Source organism: Lissotriton vulgaris, chromosome 8, assembly GCF_964263255.1.
Source record: "Lissotriton vulgaris chromosome 8, aLisVul1.2, whole genome shotgun sequence".
Classification (NCBI taxonomy): domain Eukaryota; kingdom Metazoa; phylum Chordata; class Amphibia; order Caudata; family Salamandridae; genus Lissotriton; species Lissotriton vulgaris.
This window is the reverse complement of record NC_141696.1, coordinates 1,511,625,115-1,511,648,471: the sequence shown is the minus strand read 5'-3', so window position 1 is coordinate 1,511,648,471 and position 23,357 is coordinate 1,511,625,115. Positions and strand designations below refer to the sequence as shown.

Genomic DNA, 23,357 nt, shown 5'->3' with positions numbered 1-23,357 from the left:
TGTTAGTACTATCTTGAGTTCGGTCCTTGCTTTCATCTTCTTGCTGTCCCTGCACCAGTGGATGTATCTGCACCACTTCTCCATGTACCACTTCTTCATGCTTGGTTTTCTAGCATCCCTTAGGATTTCCATTATCCTGGGAGGTAGCTGTAGGTGAATGCCCAGACGAGGGTCCCTTGTTCACTTTGCCACTCGATTCAAGCTAGCCTGGCTGATGAGGGGTGTAACACAGAAACCGGTCCCAGAATGCTTGTTTCCAGTCCAGAGAAGACTTGGCTTGGCAGTTCAGGCTGGACTGTTCCCATAAGGAACAGGGTTAAGACTGATTTGCATATGGTTGGGTCTGACCTGGGGTGGTGAAGTGAGCTAAAGAACAATGATGGATTCAATCCAGATCTGTGACTGGGGGTGAGAGTCTGAAAAGTTTAGAGCTCCGTCCATCATCTCCTTGTGTTTGCTCTGTTGATGTGGGGCATTGTTTCTCTTCCTTGCGGCTGTCACAATGATCGATTCGGCAGGGATGTGATTCATGATGGGGAGCATGGGCAGATTGAGGTTTACTTTCTGGGAAGGTATCAGAGTAGGAACCATGATTCCTACTTTTCATCCCCTAATTGTATCCCATACGTGTCCATTGCCTGCTTGGTAAGGCTTTTGTACTACGACAGGTTGTCCGGGGGCAAAGGTCTCAAGGGGTAGTTGTCCATGCCCTCCTTGGGAGACTTGGCATCAAGGTTGTGCCATTTGTCCTCAAACGGGCTGTGTTCTTCAAACGTGCCGCCTCTCCTTCCTCGAGTTCGTGCAGCTCCTCCTGTTCTTCCTCATATGGCTCTGGAATTATGGGTAACTCCATACCTGGTTGCTCATCCTCCACCTCTGCAGATCCCAATGGTCTTGCTGGGATGCAAAATTCCCTCAGCGATTCGTCAAACTCCTTTTTCTTCTGGAGACCAGCTAGCGTTTGGGCAACGAGACTCTACTTTTTCCACATGAGCGCTCTTTGTTCAACATCCTGTGTGGGTGCCATCTTCCTTTTTGGCGCTGGCAGCTCCCCTGGTGTCAATGTTCTTCTTCATTCCCTCTCAAGCACTTGTTTGCGTCAAGGCTTTCATCTAAGGTTTGCGTCCAGATGTGTTCTTTGGTCGGGACCCGTGCGGTTCCTTATGTATGTTGTCCTTCAGTCCTCGTTTGTTTTGACGCTGAGGCTGCTTTCGAGGCAATTTTTTTTCCTTCTACCATCTACTTTTGACGTCTTTTGTGGCCTTCTTCGACCCTTTACTCCTTTTAATGTCGGCTGTGGTGTCTTCCACCTCTAATTCCCCTCCTTGCGCTGGTTTGCATTCTCTTTGTCTTTGTTGGATAGGTCAAGGTCTTTCAGGGATTACTGCATCTTGTGGGGGCTAGCCATGGCATGGTGTCTTAGTCTTTGTTGACGTCGTACATTGAGTGTCTTTGGCAAAAATTCTGTGCAGGCTTCACAATCTTCTTCCTTATGGTCTTTCGGCAGGCACAGATTGCAGACCTCATGTGGATCCCCTTGCATGAACTTGTGCTGACATTTGGGGTAGAATATAAAAAGCATATTTTCGATGATCCTCTGCTGCTTCTCTACTCTTCATTCTCCAGCCACATGGGTTTTCACCAGCGGGGTCCTCCGTCAGTGTTGAGAAGGCCCCCCTTCTCTGTCTGAGCATTTTTCCTGTGGCTTTTCGGTGTTCTCCAGTGCTTTTCTGTTTTTTTCTCCCTGTTATTCCTAGTAATTCTTTAGAGCTCTTCCGTTGTGCTTCGAGACCCAATGGCGGAAAAAAGAATCTGAAGATGGCGATCATGCTCAGGAAGTTTCAGGGCGCTGTCCGATATCACACAGGGGATGGACTTACCACCAAATGGTGGTCAAAAACACCCACAATCGAAAAAAAAAATGAAAAAAAGAGCGAGAAGGAGAGAGAAAAAAAATGAAAGAAGAGAGAGAAGAGGAACAAACATGTTTCCGAACCAACCACTAGATGACGGAATAGATGCACAGCATGCAAATCCAGGAAAGATTTCATGCTGCAAAACTCTAAGGACTGTGTAAGATCCTGCTACATCTAGCAACATTCCTGACCACTATCCTTCCACCACTCACCCCTCTATGTTGGCCTAAAGAGTGTGCCCACACCAATATTCAGCTTTTTCGGAACTTTCCAGAAATTGGATTACATTTGCTCTTTTCTTTCAGCCAACAACGTAAAACAGCATCACCATTATGGTGTTGTATACGACTCAGAGATACATGTTTGAACTACAGGACATTTTTAATGGTATTGCTGACTACAGTGTAATAAGCTGGTGCCAGCCTGTTGCTAGTGTGTCGACAGCGTTGCCAGCATTTCAACCTATCTTCTACTGTGTATGTAAAATGGAGCGCCATCCTCCTCTCCGAATGAAGAACAGATGGGGACACAAAACTCTAAGAATAAGGTCACCTGGAGTGAACAAGAGAAAGACGAATAGACTAAATCATGCACTGATATGGAGTAAAAGGCAAACTGGAAGTGGTAAGAATGTGGCTACCAACCTGATGCTTCTGCAGCTCCTGCACGTATCTGGTCATCTCTTCCTCTGTCATTTCCTCGTCTGGCTCACCATCCTTATGATTCTTCCCTGAAAATCACATACAGAGGTTAGAAGCAAAGCATTCCCAGCCACACATCAGCATTCCTAGCAGCAACACTCTGTAAATCATAGCCAGCCATTCAAACAAGCATTCCCAGAAACGTGTCAACATTCCTAGCAGGAATACTCTGATTCCTAGCTAATCATTCAAAGCAGAACATTCCTATACACACACCAACATTCCTATTGAAGTGTGAATCATAACCAGTTGTTTCGAACAGAGCATTCCAAGACACACATCAACATTCCTAGTCGCCATCTCGGCGATTCATAACTAATTGTCAAAAGAAGAGCACTCCTCCTGTACATAGATCAACGTTCCTAGCCGGGATGCTCTGTAATCCATAGGTAACTGTTCAAAGAAGAGCATTCCCAAACACATCAACATTCCTAGCCAGATTGCTTTTGTGCAACCATAAGTAGGGGATGGAATTAGAACATTCCCAAACATTTATGAACATCCTAAACTGGAATCCTTCTGCGAGCCTGAGCCAGTAGATGGAAACAAAAATTCCCCAGATACACATCCACATTGGGGGAGGAGCCACCTATCTCGTGATACTTCAAAGACTCTTCCAGGACAACAATGTGCAATCATCCGGACCCAACACTAGGCGGCGATCTATGCACAGATATGAATTCAGCAGTCCACATGCCTCGAGCACAAACATTTCCCAGATACACATCCACATTGTTATTCCTTGTTTTTTTCAAAATCATGGCCTATGCCTCAAAGCAGAACATTTACATCAAAACTCCAAGTCAGAATACTTCCATGAGCCACATGCTATGATTTGGAGCAAACCCTTCTAATCATCACAATGTATAATCTAATTAACTCTTGCATCACCTGAAACTCTTATCAAAAAATGTTGGTGCTGCTGTCCTGCTCATCATCACAGGTTCTAAACTAATATGGCTAGATGCTGCTGTACCACTTATCATCACAGGTCCTAAACGAATATGGCTATATGCTGCAGTCCTAGTCACCATCAAAAGCTTTAGTTTAATAAATCCACGTGTTACCATCCTGTTCATCTTCAGAATTGGCTCCATTACCACAAACCTCTTAACCAATCTACCCACTCGCCAGCCCTTGGCACAGGGCTCGGAGAGGGGCGGCACGCATTCACAGCTTTGTTTGGAATGCACTGAGACTGGCTCTGGGTTGCTCTTTCGTTTCAGAAGACAGAGCAGCACAGCACCCCTGTTCTACTACGCAATGGGGCTTAGAGGGGAACCTTTGAAGTTGAAGACTATTTACAGTAGTATTGCCTACCACAGTTTCATGACTTTGAGCCAGCTAGTAATATGCTTGTAATGGGCCTGTTTAAATTTGAGCCATATCCTACAGAGGTGGCGTCTGTCCTCACAAAACGTACAATGAAAATAGCTGATGAGATGCGTGTCTGGGATGTACAAAGATACTTTTCAGTCGCAAAGCTTTCAATTCACAAAATCACCGGATTTGCGACCGGAAATATGAGTGCTACTATTACAAAAGCCTTATTGCAAGCCAGAAACATGTTTTTTACTCAGAAAAGGGTCTTTACAACCCTGTCGGAGTAGAAAATAGAGGGGGGGGCATACTTTTTGCAATTCAGGTAAAATTGCAAACCAATCAAAGTACAAACTGCACGTACCTTGTTTTTGAATGAGAATAATATATTATGCCCTTGGTCCTTTCTAAAAAGACAATAGGGATCCCCTGAGCAAAAAGGACCAAGCTGTGTTGGTCCCCGCTCTCATGGTTTGGGGTTCTTTGGCTCGAGCTCTGGGGCCCCAGATAGATGAGCTACTTTTCTGGGGGAAGTGAACATGTGTTTTTTGATCAATACTTATAGACTGTATCGTCTACATTCTATAGCTCTCACTGTCAAGAAATCCTCTAAGCCTCCTGAAAATGTTACACAATGAATGTGAGCTTATGGTATGTATGGTTTAGGAAGTACCTACCAGCACATGTCATGGCGGTGCACACCCAGTTGCCGCAGGCACACACACAGCGGTTGCACTCCACCTGGGTCTCGGCTCCATCCTCGTAGGATTCATCCTCAAGGGCGCACTCTGTCGGGGGAGGAAGCAGAGTGGACATTAGGGTAACACTATTGGTTAAAGGGTTGCCACCAGCACCTACAGGCCCTGAACAGGACCAGAAGCGGCTGGAATAATGGGACGGGTGCCATGCTTACTAGAGAGGTTACCAAAAGGTATACACAGGGCCGAAGCTCTACTAGCAAGCGTGCTGTAACTGCCATCAAGTGAACCCCCTTACAGTGATCCATAATTACACACTCCCACCTCTGCTTTCTATAAGTCCTTTACAATCATCACCTTTCACATCTCACACACAGCTTTGCTTACCACAAAACATCACAGACCACTGGTCACATGCTACACCCCAACTCTGGCCTAGCACACACAGAGACCCTCATACACAACCCAGATCTGCTTTCTCAGTGCAGGTAGAAATGATATGTGTTGAGACCACTCTGGTATGTACTGCTTTATAAACACAAAATCAAACATTCCACTCCACTGTTTTGTGCTCTTTTGCACGTCCCTCTGCTTCTCCTCTTCCTTTCTCCCCCTAGCCCACTAGCTCGCTCTACTCTCACTGTCATGTACAATGTGTTCTCTTGTGCCCATTACTGCATGTTGTCACATTGTTTTGTCCAGCTCGCTACTCCTCCTTTTCTATCCTCATCTGCCATTTGCCAGGTGTCCTACTTTTACCCTTCCTTTCTTTAACATTTGCACTTTTACTCTGTCTTGAACTAGCTAAGCCTCTCTCACTAACACGCTCTCAACACTGTTGTTCCTTCTCTGGCCTGCTAATTCTTATCTGCTGTCTTCTTAGTGTACTTTCACAATTTCTCTCATCTCTCACTTTAACTCTGCTTCTCTACCTTTCTTTCCCTCTTTCCTTTTTTGTCTTTCTTCCCCTTTATTCATAATTCTTTTTTATACAATCTGAACCCTGTAAGTGTGCTTTCCATTCCCCCAGACTCACTTGTGCTTGCTCTCTTTCTCTTTGTCTCTATCTCTACTTCTCTGCTCGACACTCTCTCTTTGACTCTCACAGCCTCTGCCACTCTCTCTGTCACACTCTTTCTCCCTCCCTCATATTCTGGCTGTCACTCCTGTGCTCCCTTTCTGTGTCCTGGGTGGGATGGAAGGCAGATATCACACATACTTTTCTCTGGAGGGTTGAAAGAAGGGTTCAGGCACTTGAGGAACTCGTTGAAGCTCAGCTTCCAGTCTGCGTTCTCGTCGGACACCTCGATGAGCGCATCGACGCAGAGACCCCTGGAGGAAGAAGTAAGAGGGAGTTATACCCAGTAGGCTTAGGATTGGTCCACCTTGGAGGTCTTCCTCACCCTGGTCATGGTCAACTTTCATCAAGGTGCACGTTCTGCCAGATCCTCTCCCACCATGACCAGGACCTGACCAACCAGTGTTTTCCTGGTCTAGCAACATTTAGTCTCTCAGTCCACGCATAGTACGCGAGCAGCAGTTGAACCCTTGGTCCATATATAATACCAAAGCATCCAGGTGATCTCTCGGTTAGCGCGCAGTACCTCAACAACCGAACAGCCTCCTGGCACACATACGGTATCGAGGAAGCTGATGGTCCCATGGTCTACATAGGGCACCCAGGCAGCGACTTGCTCTCAAGGCACATATACGGCATCAAAGAAGCTGTTTGGTCTCCTGGTCTATATATGGGACACAACCACTTGATCTTCTGGTAAATATAGTGTCTGAGCAGCCATCGTTTAAATACAGTGCTTTGGCAATAGGTTTGTCTCCTGGAACATATGGAGTATTCTGCATGTATCTTTCACAAAATAAACACCTCGGTCTTAAAAAATGACCCAACGTCCAACCATCCACCGCCGGTGTGAGGACCAATGATGAAGCAGGCCACCTCTGGTAGGTGAGGTAAGTCATCCTTTAAAAGGAATATCCCCACTTTAGCTGGGTATTGTTCTGAGTGCTCTTTCTCCTCTTTCTTTTTCTTGTTTCAAGACAAGGGGTTTATTTTGTGAAAAATATTGATAGGTTGGGAGTGAACACCTGCAGGTCTATAAATCTCCCCTGGCCCTCTTTATTGTGATTTAGGTACTCTGCATGTAGCCATTTGGTCTAATAGTACAAATTAATTCCCAATGCAACTGGTTTGTCTCATGTCTGTATCTACTGCCCAGACAGCTGGTTGGTCCCATGTTTTTGTACAGTACTCGGGTGGCTGCTTGGCTCCCTGGCCCATATGCACTACCCGAGCAGCCGGTTGGTCGCATATCTGTATACGCTGCCTAGACAGTGGGCTGGTCCTATGTCTATGTAAAGTACCTGAGTAGCCGGTTGGTCTCCTGATCCATGTACGTGGTGATGTTGATGGCCGTCTCATTCTGCTCCACAAACTTCAAGAACTCGCCGGAGTCCAGGCGGGAGTCTCCACCATCGTAGCTCTAAGGACACAGAAGGAAAGGTGATCACCAGGTGTTTGCTGGAGCAATGTCAGACACCAAATACTAATGGGCACACATTCTTGAATCAATCAGGGCCACTTGGTTCATTGTTTTTTTTTAGTTTGTGTTTGCAAACGGAAGAGATGAAGCATTTTAAAGTCATTTTTTAACCACAGAGATTCTATCAAAAAAGTGAAGAAAGTGATGATTTTTAAATTTTTACCGTTTCTAAAAGGGTGCTAGGCTCTCTCTTATACATGGAAAGATGGGAGCACAATGTGCTTGTTAAAATACCCCTCACACACTAAAAAACCGTTAGTGTCATGCTTCATCATAGGGGTCTTCCCGCCCCTATAACGGGACGGGGCGTGCTACGACCAGACGAAATACGCGGGAGCACTAAGATGTGACAGAGGCTATGTGTAGGTGCATGGGTATCAGTGAAAGTGTAGGGACCTGACACTAGTGAGTGTGCAAAAAGTGAAAAAAATGAAAAAAGTTAAAAATTCCCTGGCTTAGTAGAAAAAAAACAATTTTATTAGCTTCTCTAGCTGGGAACATTAAGAAGGGGTTGTGTGGTAGAGAATTAGCTACTACCTGTCGACATGTTTCGTAAGCAGTCCCCTACTGCTTACTCATCAGGACCATATAGCGATCCCTACTGTTACTGCTCAGTTCTAACAAATAGTGCCTACTGTCCTACAGACAACCAACAAAAATAAGTTGGCTGTTTGGGCTTCAGGGCATGAGCTGGCCCAGGTGAAGCAGAAAAAATTGACCTGATGTGGTCTTTATCTCAACAAATTTCAGCACCCCATGAGTTTGCAGGCGAGGGGTATTCTGCGCAGTTTAATTTCTGCCAGCAACGGAAAACATTATTCCTACCCCCGTGCTATCCTCGGAGGAGCACGGGGGTAGGAATAATGTTTTCCGTTGCTGGCAGAAATTAAACTGCGCAGAATACCCCTCGCCTGCAAACTCATGGGGTGCTGAAATTTGTTGAGATAAAGACCACATCAGGTCAATTTTTTCTGCTTCACCTGGGCCAGCTCATGCCCTGAAGCCCAAACAGCCAACTTATTTTTGTTGGTTGTCTGTAGGACAGTAGGCACTATTTGTTAGAACTGAGCAGTAACAGTAGGGATCGCTATATGGTCCTGATGAGTAAGCAGTAGGGGACTGCTTACGAAACATGTCGACAGGTAGTAGCTAATTCTCTACCACACAACCCCTTCTTAATGTTCCCAGCTAGAGAAGCTAATAAAATTGTTTTTTTTCTACTAAGCCAGGGAATTTTTAACTTTTTTCATTTTTTTCACTTTTTGCACACTCACTAGTGTCAGGTCCCTACACTTTCACTGATACCCATGCACCTACACATAGCCTCTGTCACATCTTAGTGCTCCCGCGTATTTCGTCTGGTCGTAGCACGCCCCGTCCCGTTATAGGGGCGGGAAGACCCCTATGATGAAGCATGACACTAACGGTTTTTTAGTGTGTGAGGGGTATTTTAACAAGCACATTGTGCTCCCATCTTTCCATGTATAAGAGAGAGCCTAGCACCCTTTTAGAAACGGTAAAAATTAAAAAATCATCACTTTCTTCACTTTTTTGATAGAATCTCTGTGGTTAAAAAGTCTTACTTTGGAGGGTGATTCTATCAATACCTCTACGCTTCTCCTTCTTGGTTTGGCATTTTAAAGTCAGCCATGGTCCTGCCCTAAACAGGCGTAGCCGACATGCCAGGATAGGACCTTTCTAAACATGAACACAAGTAATTCCAGACTTCTTTCACCTAAGTTAGGCCAGACCTGCTCACTCTTGCGGTATGATCAAGTCAGGAATTGGATTTTATTCTCAAGCTCTCTTCTGCTTTGTAACCATGTAGGCAGCTGCCTTGTAGCGCCACCACAAGAGGATACAACATGGTGCCAAACATAATGAATCATATTGGCATCTCCCATGGCCGATCACCAAAATAAAAGCGTTATACCCCGAAATAAAAGAATCAAGTATGCTTCTCTGGACCCAGTCACCAGATGGAGGCATAATGCAAAGGATGTCAACCTAGATAAGGGCCAGTCAGCAAAAATGCCCTCATTAATAGGGGCGTGAGAGTGTCCAAATGTTGAACTGTTATTGAGCCTAGGGCTCTGAAATTCCATGACCAGAGCTAGCTCCCCATACTGAAAGATCTTTTTTACTGCCTGAAGATGCCTCAAGAACATGGGCACACTGTTGTCTAGAAGAAGCTCTTCCAGCGCTTTGATGCTCCCCCAATCCGTAGATCACAAATACACCCTCAAGATGTCCAGTACGTGTCAGGGGCATTTGACAGAAGAACAGTCTTGAAACCATTGTTCATCTTACGACCACTCAGTGAACACACAGAAAACACAAAACAAGACTTATGTCCTCATTCCCAGAGCTTCAACTTTGCACCATAGTAACTCCAACCGCAGCACCAAAGTTGTTGATACTAGGGGAATTGGGAACTCGCTGCATAGGCGTGGGTTGGGCTGGTGGGGTTTTGACTGGGTATTATGCGTGGGATCCTGAGGGTCCCCTGAGAAATTAAGAATAACAGGGTATGGGTAATTCCAGTCTTGATTTCAATCCTCATCTGCCCCTGCTGCTAGTATTTCAACTAAAGACTCCCCTGGCTATGGGAGAAAGACACCAAGGCTTAGAATTCCAATGCGGTTTCGGGGCCCTTCTTCTATTCTTTGTGTACCGAAAATAACCCCCTTTTGTGAGTGGCAAATATTTGGGGGAGGGCGGGTGCACTGGGAGCCCAAAGATGTCCTAATTTGGGTAAGGTACTGACTGTGAACACAGCACACCTGTTTTCTAATCTTGGCCTCACAGGTTACCACGTTGTGTGCTCCCTGTAGAAGCATTCATTCACAAATGTTTTTCTAATTATACGTTATTACGCCCATAAAAAGTTGCATTGAGAGTTGAAATTCTCAAATCCTCAGGAGTTCAGTCCTTGACTCTTCTGTCTGTAGTAGTCACCTCTAAGGGAAACGGAGCTCGGCCGTACATGCTCAGTCTTTGGCCTCTGTAGAAGCGCGTCTTCAAGGCGGAGCGAGGCTGAGCGAGGCTGAGCGAGGGTGTGGTCAGTACATGGGGCTTCCCTGAATGGATCACATCTAGAAGGGGAGCAAGACCCCGTGTGCCCAAGCCATGCTCATCTGCGTTCACCTCACCACGAGGAGAGGGGGAGCGAGGCCAAATGCAGCCAATCCCTAGCCTCTCTCTCTCTCTAGAAATCACTTCTGAGCGGGAGGCTGAGCACGTGCAATAACTGGCCTCTCTCTAGAGAGCGCCTCTAGGAAAGAGGCCCAGAATGCTCTATCGTTGATCTCTGTTTCTCTTGGTAGATCATCTCTAGGAGCGAGGCCTTGGAGGGTAGCGTGTTGTTGATGTCCATAGACCCAGATACCGCTAACAGCGGATGGTTTCATCCATGTTTGCCTATCTATATAAAGGCCCCACAGGTACTTCCCCCATCCATTTGGTGGTTTCAATGGTTCATACCCTCCTGTTGTTCTGGTGAAGACCTGGCTCCAAAAAGTGTGTGTTACGGGTCGAAACGCATCATTACATTTTCCATAGCTTGACGTACATGCACTGCTAAGGGGCAATGTTGGTGCTTGTAGGATTCGGTGTTGAGTGCTTGGATGTGGAGGCAGCGATCGGCACATAGGTGGAGGGTGGTTTCTTTTTCGGTGCCGGTGACTGGGTTTCGATACCGAAGGCAGACTGACTCAAGCCCGAGTCGCCTGAAGGCTTAATAGGCTTCTTTGCCGAGCCCGATGGCGGGGCATGGGAAGCAGTCTCTCGTGTGCATCTGGACCCGATGGTGGAGGTGTGACTGAAGCCTTTTTCGATGGTGTATGGAAGGGGTCTGGGTCGACGTCTTTACTTACGACCCGCTGCGCAGGAGCGAGTTCTTCGACGTCTGAGTCCACAGCTTCGGAGGCGTTGATGAGGAGTTCTTCGACCCGCTCCTGTTCTGGAACATCGACGCCCTCTTGGAAGATGTCATTGTGAATGGATGCCAACGAGCGAGCCATTGTTCTTCGAGCTCGACGATCCCGAATGGTCTTCTTGGAGCGCGAAGAGGCACAGGCTGCACAGTCTCTCGCCTCGTGCTCGGGTAAAAGGCAGAGGTTACACACCTCATGCAGATCGGTGTGGGGAAACTTCGACCCACATTGAGGACACTTCTTGAATAGAGTCCTTTCCATGAGCCAGATGCCAAGGTCCAGGTAGGCCCTAAGGCCCTCGTCGACGATCGGAATCGAGGACTTCGAAGTTGGAGAGATGCGTGACGACTGGGGATCGCAATTGAAAACAATACCATAGAGTGCGTGAAGGATAGTGCGTCGAAAGTGGAATCGGTGACAGTTACGAACTGGAGCACAAGAAACACATCCAAAACCGTTGGCGGAAAAAAACAATCTGAAGATGGAGCCAATGCCCATGCGCACTGTAGTCCAAAGGAGGAGTCACCTATCCTGTGACTTCCAAAGACTTTACCAGGACAAAAACAACTGCAAACATCTGGGCCCAACACCAGATGGTGATATATGCATAGTGTGGGATCTACAGCTCATATGCCTCGAACACCTTTTTTCCCTTAAAAAATTGTTTCCTATCAGAATCACTTTATAATTGAATATGTAGTAGACCGAGATTGTCGGGGTTACTGGACTTACGCTGTGAAATTTAATTAGGGGTAGGGAATACAGCAATAATCATTGTTCAATGGGCCTCTTAGGGCTCTAGGCCCCTGTGCCACTGTACCTACTGCACCAATGGCGGCTATGCCCTTGGGCACTAAATTGTGCACAGCGGAGTCCTTGACAGCACAGGTGATACTGACAGGTGAGAAGCTCACCTGGAGTCTCTCTGCGAGGAAATGCTCCCTGTGGGGCTGTCAGCCCTTCCACCCATGCCAAGCCTGGAGGACAGGCAGCCGACGTGCACACAATGGTGTAATGACAGGCTCGGTTACAGCTCACTATCACAGCCAACCGGGGTGTGTTACTGTAACCATCAGGTTTCTTCAGACTCCCCAAGCAGGTTAGGCAGAGGCCAGGCCGGTCTGAGGGCAGATAAAGATCCGCCTCTGAGCCTGGGCACGCTCAGACCTCACCTGCCCCATCTTCGGGTCATGGCTCGAGTTCTGAGGTCTCCAAGGATCCAAGGAGTCAGGTCCATTCCCTGAGGCCAAATTACAAGCCAGGGAAGAGAAGGAGAGCCTGCTGGTACAATATTGAGCATCAGAGGGCCACTTCTGGTTGTGGGGGTCAGAGGACTGTGGGGAGGCAGCAAAAGGAGGGACTGGTGCAGCAGTGACTCCTACAGGGCAATCTCAGGGTAGCAATGTCTAAGGTATCCAAGGTGGCAGCTTTACCCTTAAGTCCAGATCACAAGCCAAAGAAGAGAGGGAGGGGCTGCAGGTGTCACAGTGAGCATCAGAGAAGCAGCTTTCAGTTGTGGGGGGTGGGGGTGGTCAACGTACCAAGAGGAGGTACTGGTGCAACAGTGACGCCTATAGGACAATCTCAGGATAACAATGTCTGAGGACTCGAAGAAGGGAGGGTCACCCCTGTGGCCAGAACACAAGCCAAGTAAGTGCGGGAGGGTCAAAGGGGCGGCTTCCGACAGCTGGGGGGACTGAGGGGAGGCAGCATATGGAGTCACCAGTGACACTTAAAGGGTAGTCACAGTATGTGTCTGCAAGGTGGCAGATTAACCCCTCTGGTACCAAAACATAAGCCAAGGAAGAGACGTGGGCCTGACAATGGCGGTTTCTTCATGAGGGCAGGGGAGCGTTGTGCCCCCGCCTGCTGCAAGTCGCGCTAAGTGTTAAAAATAAAATGACAATAAAATGATTTCCTTGCCTGTTTATTTTTCACCAAGGCGCGCCACAGCCGTCAGCCTTACCTCAAGCTGGGAGTAATGGGGGTGTGTCCACTACTGCCGACAGGCCGCATAAAGGACTGGAGCAGTAGCTGTCTGGATGCTCCAAAGTGTGCATGTCATTATGGCCGGCAGTCTTGCGCCAGCCAAAGTGATCTGCATTTGGGTGGACAGCCTACCCGCACCATCCAATCCTGGTGCTTCTCTCATTCAGGGGTGACGTCTTGTAGATTCACCATGTGGAAGTGCTCTGACAGTGTGTATTTGCTGAGGGGTCTGAGATTGAGGATGGGTCTGAGAGAGCCGTCCTTCTTGGGGATAAGAAAGTACAGAGAATAGACAGTACCCTTTTGTTGCAGAACCGCCTCTATGGCCCCTTTGGTGAGGAGGGCCTAAATCGCCTCCTGAAATAGTCACAAATGTTGCAATTCTTCAGGACCAGTGTCTACAGGTTGGTCCTGAAGAATGAATGAATGAATGAATGAATTTAGATTTCTAGAGCGCACATAGCTGCCCTGAGGCGTCCAAGCGCTAAGAATACCAACTGAAGCTAAAGTAGGGAAAAAGGATTGTCAGCTCCACTATTTAAGTGGTGAACAGGAGCGTTTTCAGCTGTTTACGAAAGGAGAGGATGTCGGGGTTAGATCTTAAATGCTGGGGAAGGGCATTCCACAGCTTGGCTATATTATAAGAAAAGGAGCGGCCTCCAGATCTTGATTTCTTTATTTGCGGCACAATGGCTAGATTAGCAGAATAGCCAATTGACCCGTTAGGGGCAGAAGCCAAGAAACATGTCAACCATATACACATACTAGACCCTGTAGGATCATTGATAATCCAGAATGGGCACACACATTTTAGGTAGGTTTGTACACCCCACGAATAAAATGAGTTCCCTCTAGGGCAGTAGTTAACCTATTTTAATCCACTACTCACACTCACACACTACCTAGACCACTTACCCACACTCACCAAATGGCTGTCTCTTAAAAGGCAAAGAGCCCCTTCGCAGGAGCCCGTCGGGCATCGCTGCGCCGGCCCGACGAGGAGCACAGCCCAATGATGAAGCATGACATCCCTCGGGGTGTGTGAGGGCAATCCATAAGAGACCTGTTCACTCCCACCCTCGTAAGGAACTGCACATTCTTTCGATTTACGTGTCTTCTAGGAGCGTTGTGTAGGACCTCATCAAAAGCCCCCGGTTCCTCTATTTTGATTTTAAGTTGCAGAAACCCATGCAACTTTCCCATGACAGGTGTTATGTGGTCGGGCGCGGAGGTGGAGAGTGCCACTGTTTTGGAGGGGCAGCCCTTTTTGGAGCAATGCCTTTTCTCTACCCTTGTTGTTATTGCCCGTGTAGCCACACCTCTAGTAGCCCTGTGAAGGTGATGGCTGTGTGCGCCTTGTGAAGGTAGAAGTGGTTTCCGGGTTGGGAGTTTTTGCTGCTCTATGGTATTGGCAGCATCGAAAGGAGCCATGGGGAGTGGGTGTCTGTAGGGCGCCCATCGCTTCGGCTGTGTCAGTGTCTTTCTTGATTTTTTCTAGTATCTTGTCAACCTGCGGGCCAAAGAGATTCTGGCCATCGAAGGGTACATTTAAGAGGGGCTGCTAGACCTCTGGTTTAAAACCAAACAGGCACAGCTAAGCACAGTGAAGCAGGAGGATGCTGGGGTCAATGCTGCAAGCAGCTGTGTAAGCGGCGTCCAGCACACAAAGGATGTTGGTGTAAAAAATGTAAAATGTAAATCCAGTACTTGTATAGCACACAAATCATCCCGAAGGGTTATCTCAGCACTGGGGGCCGTTGGGAAGATTAAGCGAGCTATTGCCCAGAGTCGCATGGTGCTGGGCAGACCCCTGCCGCCGGAGCCAGGGATCGAACCGTGATCCCCAGCGTCCAGCGTCATTCGCCCTGGCTGCAGCACCACACCTGTTAGAGAGAAACTTTTCCTCTGCCACCAATTCCTGTCCCTTCTATTAGTGCCACTCAGTCGTACCAGGATAGGGCAATGGAGGTGGCGATGGCCAATGCGAAGTAGACTGTGCTGCTACCCTTTTGCGCCCTGCATCAATTTCCTTGCTCTCCTGATCTGGAGCATCACCTGTCCCTTGAGTGTCAGTGCGCTTTCTAGCTGCATGCACAGTTAGAGTCAGGCGGTAACTGGCCTCGTATGTATGGAGGGTCATTAGGGGAGGCAATTTCTTATCGATGCTAGGCGCAACTACCCTTGCTTTCACTGGCTCATTAAATATCTCAGTGGCTGGTTTAAGGACCCCTTTAAGCATATGACACTACTGTAGAGATGGTTGGATGGAGGAGAGGGTCTCCATGAGGAAATCCTCCTCCTCATGCTGCACATGCATCTCCACACATGGACGGTAGCTGCCCTATGAAGGACATCACGATAAGAGGTGACGCCATCTGGGAGGAAGGCTTTGCAAGGTACAGGTCTGGGTCTGTGTCCGCTAGGGTCTGCATCATAATCCCCCCAGGGGTCTGGGCCCTGAGGGTGATGAGGGGGGTCATAGGGGTCCTAGGATAGCCTTGGAATGTCTCCATCACTGGCTTGATTGCTCCCAGCATGGGTTCAGGAGTGGCCATAGCCCGGAGACTGCTTTAACATCGGCAGTAAATAACATACGTATTCAAGTAGATGCTGGGTACACTTCTCTATTAATTTTCTAAGATCTAACTGTGGCCTTTGATACCATCTCGCCAACAAGGCTGGTCAGCGGTCTTAACCCCTTCGCCGCGTGGCAAATTCCACCACGGTGCGAGGGGGCGGGGGGGCTCGGGGCTGGGCGTGGCGCTTGGGTACTCAGGACAGCTCCCGGCAGTCATGAGTCACAGTAGGCGTGTGCTCATGACGGCTGGGAGCCGTCCGAACTCTATCCACTGATTAATTCTCACGTACGGGCAGGGAATTAATCGCTCGTGGGCGGAGCGGTAACGTTCGGACGGCTCCTGGCCATCATGAGCACAAGCCTACTGTGACTCATGATGGCCGGGAGCCGTCCTGAGCATGGAAGGTGTTAAAGAAATTGGGGTCTCAGGCTCCGCTTTGGAACTTCTGTCCTCATTTCTAAAAGATAGGCAACAAAAAGTAAAACCGGACCAATTCTACTCTGACTCCACTTACACCTTCTGAGGGGTGCCACTGGGTTCCTCATTGAGTCCAACCTTATTCAACATCTACGTCGCACCACTGCCCAAGGTTATTAGATCTTTTGGCCTGGAGGTGATGTCCTACGCGGATGATACACAAATAATTGTGTCAATCACCAACAGCATTGAGGAGTCCGCAGCAAACTTCAAAAGCTGTATGCAGGCCACGGCTGCCTGGATGGTAGACAACCACCTAAGACTCAATGGGGAGAAAACAGAAGTCCTAATTTTTGGCAGTCAACAATCCTTATGGTCCCTCTCTTGGTGGCCTGAAATGCTCGGCCCAGTCCCCTGCCCTGCTGAATCAGCAAAGAATCTTGGACAGCTCACTCTCTTTTGACCCCCAGTTCAACAGAGTGGCTTCCACCTGTTTTTGGCATTGTACGGGACATGAAGAAGATCTTTCCATGTCTTTCTCTCTCTTCTCGAAAGCAGGCAGTTGTTGCCTTGGTTCTGCCCAGGTTGGATTATTGTAATGCCCTCTACCCGGACATTAACAAGGGATTCATCCATAAACTGCAACTTGTACAGAATGCAGCAGCAAGACTTGTGATGGATCGTCCCAAATTTCACCCAGTCTCTGCATCTATTCGTAAATTACATTGGCTTCCTCTAGAAAAGAGAATTCTGTTCAAGGCGCTATGCCTTGTCCATAAATCTCTTCATAATTCTGGTTCCGAAGGTATCAAAAGACTCTTCCAATGGTATGTCCCTACCAAACACCTGCAGCCTGCCAGTAAAAACTGGCTGGTAGTTCCCAGGTTTAGGAAGGCCAGGTGGGGGGGAGCCTTTTCTGTTGCCGCCTCTAAGCTCTGGAATACTCTCCCTCTAACAAGCTCTTTTCAAGACTCGCATCTACTGTTTCGTTATTGTTATTGTTATCTGGATTTTGTATAGCGTCAAATCACCGTCAGGTCTCTAGGCGCTTCTGACAGATACAGCTACAAGAGAAGAGAATTAAGCAGGAATTCGGATTATCGGCCTAACTCACAGAGCTCCAAAGGCACCTCTGAATAAAAGTGTCTTCAAAGATTTCCTAAAAAGGAGGAGGTTAGTTTCTTTACGAAGGGCCTCAGGTAGCTTATTCCACATTTGAGGGACTTGGATTGAAAAGGATCTCCCGCCTTTGGTTGCCATTTTAAAGCACGGACATGACAGCAATTGGGAGTTGGAAGATCTTAAAGCTCGCTTGGGATTGTAGACTTCAAGCCTCTCTTTTATATGGGCAGGTGCCTGCCCATAAATTGCCTTATGGGCAATGCACAGGCTTTTAAATTCCACCCTTTGCTTTATGGGGAGCCAGTGTAGCCTGTGCAATAATGGGGAAGCATGGGTCTGTCTGGGTAGTCCGAAAATTAACTGTGCTGCATCATTCAAGGTGACCTGCAGGCGGTTAATCAGATTTTTTGGCAGACCTAGATATAATGCATTCCCATAGTCGATCCTGGAGCCTATTGTTGCCGAGACGATGGTTCGGAGCATGTTTATAGAAAGTAAGGGGACTAACTTTTGCAACTGCCTCATCAAGTTAGTGCAAGTTCCAACAACGGGGGATACTTGGCTGATCATTGAGAGCTCCTGGTCGATCTTAATACCAAGGCTCTTTACGCTAGGACATGGCTTTGGGGTCGGTCCAAGCTCTTGGGGCCAGAACAAATCATTCCAAGGTGAGGTGGCAGTTGAAACTACCAGGACCTCTGTTTTATCTGGATTAATTTTTAGCAGATTCGTCGTCATCCAGCTCACCGTGAACCTTAGTATATTCTGGGCCATGGACTGAGCCGATGTTGTATTGCCGATACTCAGCAACAGCTGAGTATCATCGGCATAGTTAAAAACTTTGCAGCCCATGTTCGCCAGGGGGTCTATCAGTGGCTGCAGGTAAAGATTGAACAGGAGTGGTGAGAGTGCGGACCCTTGCGGGACTCCACACTCCAGAACACCCACCTCAGAGACACGGTCTGCTAGTTGGATCCTCTGAGTCCTCCCTAGCAAAAAGGATTTTAACCATTGGAGGGCCTGGTCTTCTATCCCAAACACAGCCAGCCTGTCTAGGAGCAAGGCATGGGTGACAGTATCAAACGCCGCTGAAAGATCTAAAAGTATCAGGGTGCTTGGTTTTTTACTGTCAGCATGCATCTAAGCTCATCCAGCACTGAGAGCATTACTAACTCGGTGCTATGATGGGCAAATGCCTTAATGCCTTAAAAACATGGCTTTTCGAACTTTAACAGCTAAATCCCATTCTTGCTACTTACGACTGCCGTTTCTATCCCTAGCGCCTTGACTCCTTGGGGCAAAGTTCACGCTGTGCAAGTGTAACATTCATTCATTCTCCACCCCCAGAATGTAAGGAACCCTCTGGTGAGAGTTGTTGGGAATCCACCTGCAGTAAAGGAGAAAAAGTGGGAGAAAGGAGTGGAGAAGAAGGTCGAGCAGGAGGCAGTGGAGAGGTAGCCATGTTGTGCCTTTTAGGCCTTTTGGAAGTCGGAGGCACAGGAGTGTTAAGAGCCTCCTCAGAAGTCAATTTTTTTCTTGTGCAGCTTGTACCGTGCATGGAAAAAATAGGAAAATGGTTGGCTAACTGTAGCCTAAAATTGAATGGCAACAAAATGGAGTTGATGTTCCTGGGCAATGGCCCTGGTCCGCGAGCCAGGATCAGCTGGCCGGGGAGTCAGGGTCCTTCCCCCACTCCTAAAACATCTATAAAAAAATCTGGGGATGTGGCTAGACCAAAATCTCTCCATGGAAACACAAGCCAAAAAACTATCGGCAACCTGTTTCGGTATGCTACGGATGATCCGTAAAATCATGGATCTAATCGCAGAAAAAGCTAGAAAGACGGTGGTCCAGGTTCTGGTGGTCTCGCAGCTGGACAACGGCAACTCTCTATACCTGGGCTCTCCTAAATATGTGACAGACAGGCTGCAGGTAGTCCAAAATGCTGCAGCCAGAATCCCCAGACACAAATCAGACAGTGTACAGCTGAGAATGGCGGTGTCGACCATGGCTGGAAGGCAGTGGTACACTGGAGGCACACTCAGAGGCAGCACAACAGCATGGCACCTCAATTTGGTGATTAGAAGGGGTGCCAGTACTCACTTTGATCTTTGGCGGACGCTGGGCCTACTGAGGCTCTTCTTATTTTACTTCTGCCTTGAAGTCAATGCTTTCTGGCAAAAAAGCTACCTCGACTTCAGCCCTGGTGCACCCAGTTGCTCAACATCCGACTCCATTCGCTCACTGACAAAGTCCGGTGTATTTTTCTCCTTTTTCTGTGCTCCGATGAGGCACAGGCGATACGAAGAGCCCACTGATACCGATCATCTTCTTGTTTAGGAACACAAAATAAACCGAACTGTAGTCTTCAAGATGATCAGGAGATAAGCAAAGGATGCAAACCTCGTGGAGATCTGTTCTCGGGTACTTGGATTGGAAAATGGGGCAAAGCGGAAATGGAGTCCTTTCCATTATGAGGACGATCTTGACACAAATGACAGAAGTTGACAGGTTGGTCGCCAACACAAAGTAGAAGACACACAACAGCGGAGACCAACGAAGAGCATAATTGTTTAAAAGAACTGATGAGAAACGGATCCGAAGGCCCGGCGAGAACACCACACGGTGTTCTGGAAGAGGTGTGGCGCCGCGGCTAGGGCGACTGACTCCGGAATCTGGGGATCACGGTTCGATCAGCGGCAGATTAGCCCAGCACCGTATGACTCTGGGCAATAGTTTGCTTAAACTTCCCAACGGCCCCCGGCGCCTAGAGACCCTTACGGGTGATTGTGCGCTTTACAAATGTGGATTATTATTGAACCTAGACTCACTTCCGACACATCTGAACCCGAATGCAGAGAAAAATCAATCTAACAATGGAGCTGATACCCATGTGCAATACCACTAATAGAATGAATTGCTGAGAGGGGTGAAGAACAAGGGCTCCGTCCCTCTTTGATGGCCTTATTGATGGGAACTCTCTTAACCTGTGAATAGGCAAGGCCCGCTTATCTCGCATAGGAAATATTAGAGTAGTAAGATTAGATAGGCAGGAATGTCTACCTAAACATACTACTGCAATGCCACTAATAGGTGGAGTCACTAGGTCCCATGACTCGAAAAGACTTACTGCGAACAAAAACAAGTTTTACACGTCCGAGCCCAACACTAGACGGCGGAAGTATGCAGAGCGTGTGTATCTACAGCCACACATGCCATGAAAAGAAAGCACCTTTTCTCCGTAGCGTCCACTTTCAGATGCTTTTTTTCTATGCTGGCTTTTCTGTGCTGTTAGACAAACAAACATTTGCCAATGCCTATAGGTTTGACATGTGTAAGGTATGTGCAAGTGCAACGGGCTCGCCAAACAAATGTTAAACCTATTGACTTTGCCAATGCTTGTTTTATTTGCATTCTTGTACTTGTACTTTGTTTTTGCCCATTATAATGCAGGCCTTCAAATACCAGAATACAAAGAAAAACAAAGCTGGACTAACTTTCTCCACTTGACATCACCTACTCGAAAACTCTTTATTTGTTCATCTTCAAAGGTTTGATCTGTGCCAACGTCCCATTTTGGTGCCCAAGTGGTGCTTTACCAGCAAAAGCGTCTCCAGACCCAAGCCCTAGTCCATAACCCTGTTTCCAAACACATTCTAGCCAGAGTAGACCCCTTTAACCCGCTCCCCCTGCCATTACTGGATTCGCTTCTGTTGGCGAGCCTGGTAAAAAAAGCGCAGTGGGTTAAGGTACCTGGGAGCGGACCAGGGTTCAATTCCCCGCCTCGGCGGGTCTTGGGCTCAAAAGTTCCACGGACTCGATAATTCTCGCTCCGGTGCCTTCTCGACTCACGGGTTCACACTCTGCAACTCTGGGCAATAGCTTGCTTAATCTCCACAACGGCCCCTCGCGGCGGGATGCCTGGCTTTCACCTTGTGGATACCCTGCTGGGGTTATCTCACAGGGGAATACCAGGACGGGTTCCCTAAGCAAGCACCGGGAAACCCTTTGTAGGTAGCTGTGCGCTATATAAGCTCAAATACATTTACATTTACATTTACAGATAACCGTTTACAGCTAGGTCGGGAGCTCGCATTTCCACATGGTCTATTCAGCCAATCATCTTTCTCAGGTGGGGGAGTAAATGGCTCTCTACGTTCAATAAAATTACCACCCTTTATTTTAAACACTGAGGGTTTTTTACAAGCCACCTACGTCACTTTTAATATGGGGGAAAAGTGAGGTACCGTTGGCGCAAGGGGCTCGTGACCAAGCACTCAGCACTTCCCAATGTAATACCTAAATGCACAGCCCCACAACCACAGAGCTGTTTCTTTGTGTGTGTGTGTGTTTTTTTTTATGATAATAGCTGTTATTTTTACTCAGTAGGACCGAGTCATCGGCTTCAGAACGATGACATCCCTCAATAGGGTACGCACGGTACTCTGCAGCCGGTGCGTGAACCCCCTGAGCTGTCTCAGATGTGTGATCACTAGGGAGTCATCGGCTTCAGAACGATGAAGGTCCGGGTAAGGTACGCACGGGCCTCTGCAGCTGGTGCATGAACCCGCTGAGCTGTCTCCGCCGTCCCATCACTGTTGAGTTTTGTGTTTAAAGCTGGCAGCTACCAGGGGGAGGGAGCAGGGCGGCATCCTTTGGTGTCAGGGCCCAGTAATTACCGGTAATGACAGGTGTGGGTGTCACCCCTGACAGCACCGACTCTGCACGCACAAAGGGCATTAGTAACAGTTACAGCTCCGGTGCGCGCCGCGGGGGCATTCCTGGCCTGCGGGGGCATTGCCATGGAGCCGGCGGCGCCCACAATAAACTCCTGTCAGGGCCTGTGTGCCGAGGCATGTGCTCATCAGACAGCGCGGGCACCTTCGTATGCGCGTGCACGCAGGGAGCGTGCGCCTTGAAGCTGTGCGCTGAGACAGTCTTGCCAATGACCCTCGGCTGGCAGAGCTCGGAAACACAGAGACTTTCATGACAATATATGTTGTGGCGACGAAGAACCGAAAAGCCCAGCGCAATCAATGTGTCCATGGGCTTTCAGTTAGCAAATCTCTGCATTCTGCGACTTCTAGGCACTTGGAATCCTGGAAAGTGAGCCAGGTGTGCAGGCTGAGCTGAAAGTCGGCATCTATGTGCGTTGAAAGTGGAATGTGTCTTTTAGGGGTAAACAGAGTTGTAAGCCTAATTTTGTTACGTGCGTTTGTTAATAATGTATGTGGCTTCGTTGTTTACAGTCATTGACTGGTGGCCAGCAGCACGGCTAAAGTAGGCCGATGTATTCTGGAGTGGTTTATAATAGTTAGCAGTGGCCGACTACAACTTGCAACAGGTCTGTGTGGACTGTCATGAAATATATTCTTTTTTGTTGCGTCAGTGTGTGCATCTTGAAACAATGTTTTATGTGTGTGGCTGGCACACTCTATTGTTGAGGCAATGTTGTATGCGTTTAAGTAGAGGCGCGCATGCTGTGTTGTTTAGTTTTGTTGCTGTGTGTATCTGTGTGGCCTGAGACAGAAATACCCTTGGGGGTGTACATCACAATATTGCAGTTGACCTGCAGAAAACTCACATAAACAATAATGATCGCCATTATATTGTCAATGTCAGTATATAAAGGGAAATGGAATATGTTACTTACCATGAAGCATCTATTCTTAGCGTGTAGTGGTGTAGATTCATATGCTTAGCATGCTACTGCCATCTAGTGTTCGGCTCGGACGTTTGCAACTTGTTTTTTAGGTCTCGTGACCTATCGAAGTGCGCAAGCGCATCGAGCGGAGCGAGAATTCAAGTGGCGAAAGGAATATGCTACTTACCAGTATGCATCTGTTCTTGGCATAGAGGGCTGCAGAGTGGTACATTATGAATAGATCGCCATCTGGTGTTGGGCTCGGATGATTGCACTTTGTTTTTCTCTTGGAGAGTCTTTTGTATCTTGGTGACTCCTCCCTTGGTTGGTAGTGCGCATGGGCATCGGCTCCATCCTTAGATTGTTTTGCCATAGTAGGGTTAGATGGAGTAGTATAGTAGAATACAGATAAGAGTGCCCATGTAAGTGTATCTAAATAAGATAATGTTGGAACAGACACAGGTTTCCGGGGAGGCTG

The 23,357-nt window shown here is 47.9% G+C and overlaps 1 protein-coding gene across 1 annotated transcript in view; it reads right to left on the bottom strand.

Annotated features, from left to right (window-relative positions):
- Nucleotides 1-23,357, bottom strand: part of FSTL1 (follistatin like 1) — a 100,061-nt gene that overhangs the window by 5,212 nt on the left and 71,492 nt on the right. The window contains exons 7-10 of the mRNA XM_086935629.1: nucleotides 7,015-7,133; nucleotides 5,855-5,967; nucleotides 4,615-4,725; nucleotides 2,561-2,646 (exon numbers count right to left, since the gene is read on the bottom strand). Of these exons, the coding sequence (XP_086791755.1) occupies nucleotides 2,561-2,646; nucleotides 4,615-4,725; nucleotides 5,855-5,967; nucleotides 7,015-7,133 (429 nt within the window). The remainder of the gene's footprint in view (nucleotides 1-2,560; nucleotides 2,647-4,614; nucleotides 4,726-5,854; nucleotides 5,968-7,014; nucleotides 7,134-23,357) is intronic.